General features: G+C 49.1%; 1 protein-coding gene across 1 annotated transcript in view; it reads left to right on the forward strand.

The window, feature by feature from the left end:
- Nucleotides 1-888, forward strand: part of LOC104983235 (multidrug resistance-associated protein 4-like) — a gene marked incomplete at its 3' end in the record, with an annotated part of 11,921 nt that extends 11,033 nt beyond the window's left edge. Inside the window, exons 2-3 of the mRNA XM_010832677.1 lie at nt 99-209; nt 768-888. Coding sequence (XP_010830979.1) covers nt 99-209; nt 768-888 — 232 coding nt within the window. The remainder of the gene's footprint in view (nt 1-98; nt 210-767) is intronic.
- Between the last annotated feature and the right edge of the window lie 3,224 nt (nt 889-4,112).

Consider the following 4,112-nt stretch of genomic DNA (forward strand, 5'->3'; position numbering starts at 1 on the left):
GTAAACACATGTCTAATTATTAACAAAGCCCATCACTGTAGGATTCTAATTAGAGCTGTGTAATTTAGATATGTCATTGTCCTCTTAATTTTTAACAGGTGGCTAAACCCCTTGTTTAAAATTGGTTATGAACGGAAATTAAAACAAGATGACTTGTACTCAGTGCTTCCAGAAGATCGCTCCCAGCGCCTTGGAGAAGAGCTGCAAGGGTGAGCACAGGCAGCAGGGAGAAGGAGAGGGACAGTGAGAATTTCCACATGGGGCTAAAGGTGTGTGTGTTGGGGGGTGTGCTTTGTCTTCCACTGTGTTCTCTGGAGCCTTCTCCCCTGACACTGCACACACACACCCTCAGGCTGACCCCAGGCTTAGCCCACTTTGGAGGCTGGGGGAGCCCATATTCCCTGTGCACCTGTGGACGTGGAGGGAGCCCGAAGCTATGGCCCTGGAGGCTGAGCTCTGTCCCTGGAGGTGGGGCCCCTGGAGGAGGGTGTCTGCCCCCATGAGCTGCTCATGATCTGTGAGTCCAGCAAAGCTTGGCAGAAACTTGTTTTCTGAGACTGGGACTTTTCCCTCAAAACCTGGTCTGGTGCTTTTACTGGTGCTTCAGTCTACACTGCTCATCCTTCAGGCGCCCTGTGACCCATTAGCCAGCATCTATGGGGCAGCTGCAAAGTGCCCTGTAGTGAAGGCTTGTCTTCTGCTCTGCCCCCTCCCCTGTTTTACCTGTAGCAGGGCTCTTCTTCACTGTGCTCTGTTTCTCATCGCAGGTACTGGGATCGAGAAATTTTGAGAGCCCAGAAAGACGCACGGGAGCCTTCTTTAATGAAAACAATCGTCAAGTGTTACTGGAAATTATATTTTGCTTTGGGACTACTTATATTTCTTGAGGTAAAAGTTTTTACTTAACTGTGCATTAACTTCTCAGTGTATGCAGATCAGTACTGAGATGGATGAGATGGGGACGAGAGAGGACAGAGCTTTCATGTCTGAAGTTAAAACTTCTCTGTGAATCAGGATGTAGTTCAGCGGTTGTATTTACTTTTAGAATGGACAGGTGCTTAAAGACAAATTCTCCAGGGGATTACTATTGGGTTGGCAGAAAAATTCTTTCAGATTTCCCATAACAGCTTTTGGCAAAACTTGAATGAACTTTTTGCTAAGGCAATGTTTTTCTTTTAACCAGTTAAAACATAGTATTGTGGAAGGATGGCACTGACATTTTATACCATACTAGGACATTGTTAGTGCTCAGTAAATGATATAAATGCTAAAAGTGATCCTTGAGAAAAAGAAGATCCTACAACCTCAAGGAATATTTGCCTCCTGGTTTGGAGGAAGTAAACTTGGACCTGAGCTGAAAACCTAAGACATTTTATAGTCACTCAGCAAGCAATTGTTAGCTTGCCCAGGACACATCTGATAAATGCTCTCCCAAGAAGGGATCATTACCTTTCCCATTCCAGTGGAACAGGACCCGGGGCCCTTCATCTGGGCAGGAGCTGCCAGACCTCCAAGAGCACACCATTCCCTGGGCTGCTCCCTCTCTGTGGGCCAAGTCATCCAGGTCAGAGACCCCTGTGGGGAGGAGCTCCAGCTTCACCATGAATCGTGGAGAATCCATGCACCATCTGTGCTGGTTTCAGTCCTGATTGTTGAGGTGGTTTGCTGTTTGAAAGGAGTGTCTTGGTATCCTGGCATTAGCAGAGGGTCTAGGAGAGGATGTGCAGGAGAAAACCAAAGGCAGAAAGCTATGAGGTCAGTGACTTCCATGACCCTGAAGATCCTGGGTCAATATCCCCCAGTGAGACAGTCCACCTCGGGACACAGTGCTGTCAGCCCCCTTGTTCTGGCTGAGCCTGCTGGGGGTCTGCTGCAGACCCCCCTGGGTGGCTTGTGCTTTCCGTGGTCCCTTAGCGCTGACTTAGGGACACAGGCAGCGTGTGAGCGTGTGAGGGCAGGAGGGATGGAAGATGCAGTTGCTGTGAAAGGGGTGTTTTAGGTGGAGAAGGTGGTGAGCTGTCCTCAGTCCATTGTGTTGGGGGTGAGGTGGGGGGGCCAGGTGGTTTAAAGGTGGGTGGCATGGCTCTTATTTAAAGGCTGTGTTGTACTGAAGGGCACTGCGGGCAGTGGGCAGGTGGGCAAGTGAAGTCTGATGCACACAACTGGAGAGACAGAATCTGTCAGCTCCCAGGTGACTGGGTGGTCCTGGGAGATGGAGTTCTTGTTGATGACAAAGGTGGGTTGACCATTGTGCCAGAGGGTGGGGCAGGTGTGTGGGGCAGAGTGCCACCTTAGACAGGGCTCTGGCCACCAAGATGCTGCAGTGCCTTGTGAAGGGCGTGGTGGAGTGTTTATTTCAAAGTTGTCCAGCCCTAGTAACACTTCCTGCTGGGGATCCAGGAAGGCCAGGCCTGGGGCCTGTGTCAGGTGTCAGTTTGTAGAGCCCCAGCCCCTCCTTCAGGAGGCTGGTTGTGGGGTGGTCATGGCAGAGAAGTGGGGAGTCGAGGACCTTGAAAACAAGGGAGCTCATGCTCTGTAGTACCAGAAGTTCCAGTAGCAGTAACAGGGGCTCCTACTCAGTAGTCATGGTGGTGGCAGCAGCAGTACTATTAGTAGTGCAGTAGGAACAATGGTAAGTACTCAAAATACATTATGTATCAGGAACTGCTGTGGGCACGGTATGTGTAATACCACTCTTATTCTTTGGGCTAACTCAGTGAAGTTGTAGGTTTCATTTTACCCCCATTTTAGAAGAGAGGACTCTAAGTCCAAGTAGTTACATAGGATGCCCCTGGTCACACGGAGCATAAAGAACAAATTGAGGTTCCACTTCGGGTACTCTGACTTATGAGCCTGTTCACCTCAATGCCTGAGAGCTCATCCAGGGTCAGAAAGGCTTGTCTTTAGAGCTTTGTATTCATAGTGTCAGACACATGCATCCTGAATATTGTCTAAAGATAATAAATAGGATGCTATTACAATTTGGGATCATAAATGAGGGTAGAGTTCAGGTGACCATGTCCCCTGGGTGCCAGATTTGACTAGAATGTTGATGCTAGAAGCAACATCATGCTGTGTTCAGATAGACCAGGAGCTCTTTAACGTTGCCCTCATTACCATCCTTAAGTGGTGATAATTTTAGATAGCAGAATATCTAAACTCAGCTCAGGACTCTCTAAAACATGGACACATTACTTTTGACCTCCTGCCCTTTTTTAATTCCTCTGGTGCACCCAATGACTCATGGGTCACCCATGGTTCCCAGACAGTGCTGTGACCCACCACAGCGCAGGCACTCCTGGCAGCACCAGTGGGAAGAGGCAGGGTGAAACCAGTCTAGGGTGAGGCTTTAAGGGTTAGGATTTCAAAGTGTGAAACCTCTGTCCTGTGAGAATTGAGGAGTGCCCATAATGCTTGGAGAAGCAAGTACCAGGCTAATGTTCAACCTGGAGCATGTGCAGGTCACCCCTAATTAGAACAGAACAGCCAGTGAGTTCCTAGCACGCCTGGCCCCTGTGTGCACCTTCATAGGGATCTTGGGTGAGGAGAAGGAGAACAGGTCTCTGCCTGCCTGGGGCCCTCAGGGTGGAGAGGAGGATCCTAAAGACTCTTCCTGGACTGGAGAAACAGAGACCACCCCCCCAGGTCATCAGGGCTTCTCTCTGAGAGATGAGGGGTCCACTTGCTGGTGTGTAAATGGGGTTACCTTGAAGTGCCAACAAAGGTCCATCTAGTCAAGGCTATGGTTTTTCCAGTAGTCATGTATGGATGTGGGATTTGGATGGTGAAGAAAGCTGAGTGTCGAAGAATTGATGCTTTTGAACTGTGGTGTTGGAGAAGACTCTTGAGAGTCCCTTGGACTGCAAGAAGATCCAACCAGTCCATCCTAAAGGATATTAGTCTTAGGTATTCATTGGAAGGACTGATGTTGAAGCTGAAACTCTAGTACTTTGGCCACTCCATGTGAAGTTGACTCATTGGAAAAGACCCTAATGCTGGGAAGGATTGGGGGCAGGAGGAGAAGGGGATGACAGAGGATGAGATGGCTGGATGGCATCACTGACTCAATGGACATGGGTTTGGGTAAACTCCGGGAGTTGGTGATGAACAGG

Source organism: Bison bison, unplaced genomic scaffold, assembly GCF_000754665.1.
Source record: "Bison bison bison isolate TAMUID 2011002044 unplaced genomic scaffold, Bison_UMD1.0 scf7180017862123, whole genome shotgun sequence".
Taxonomy (NCBI): Eukaryota; Metazoa; Chordata; class Mammalia; order Artiodactyla; family Bovidae; genus Bison; species Bison bison.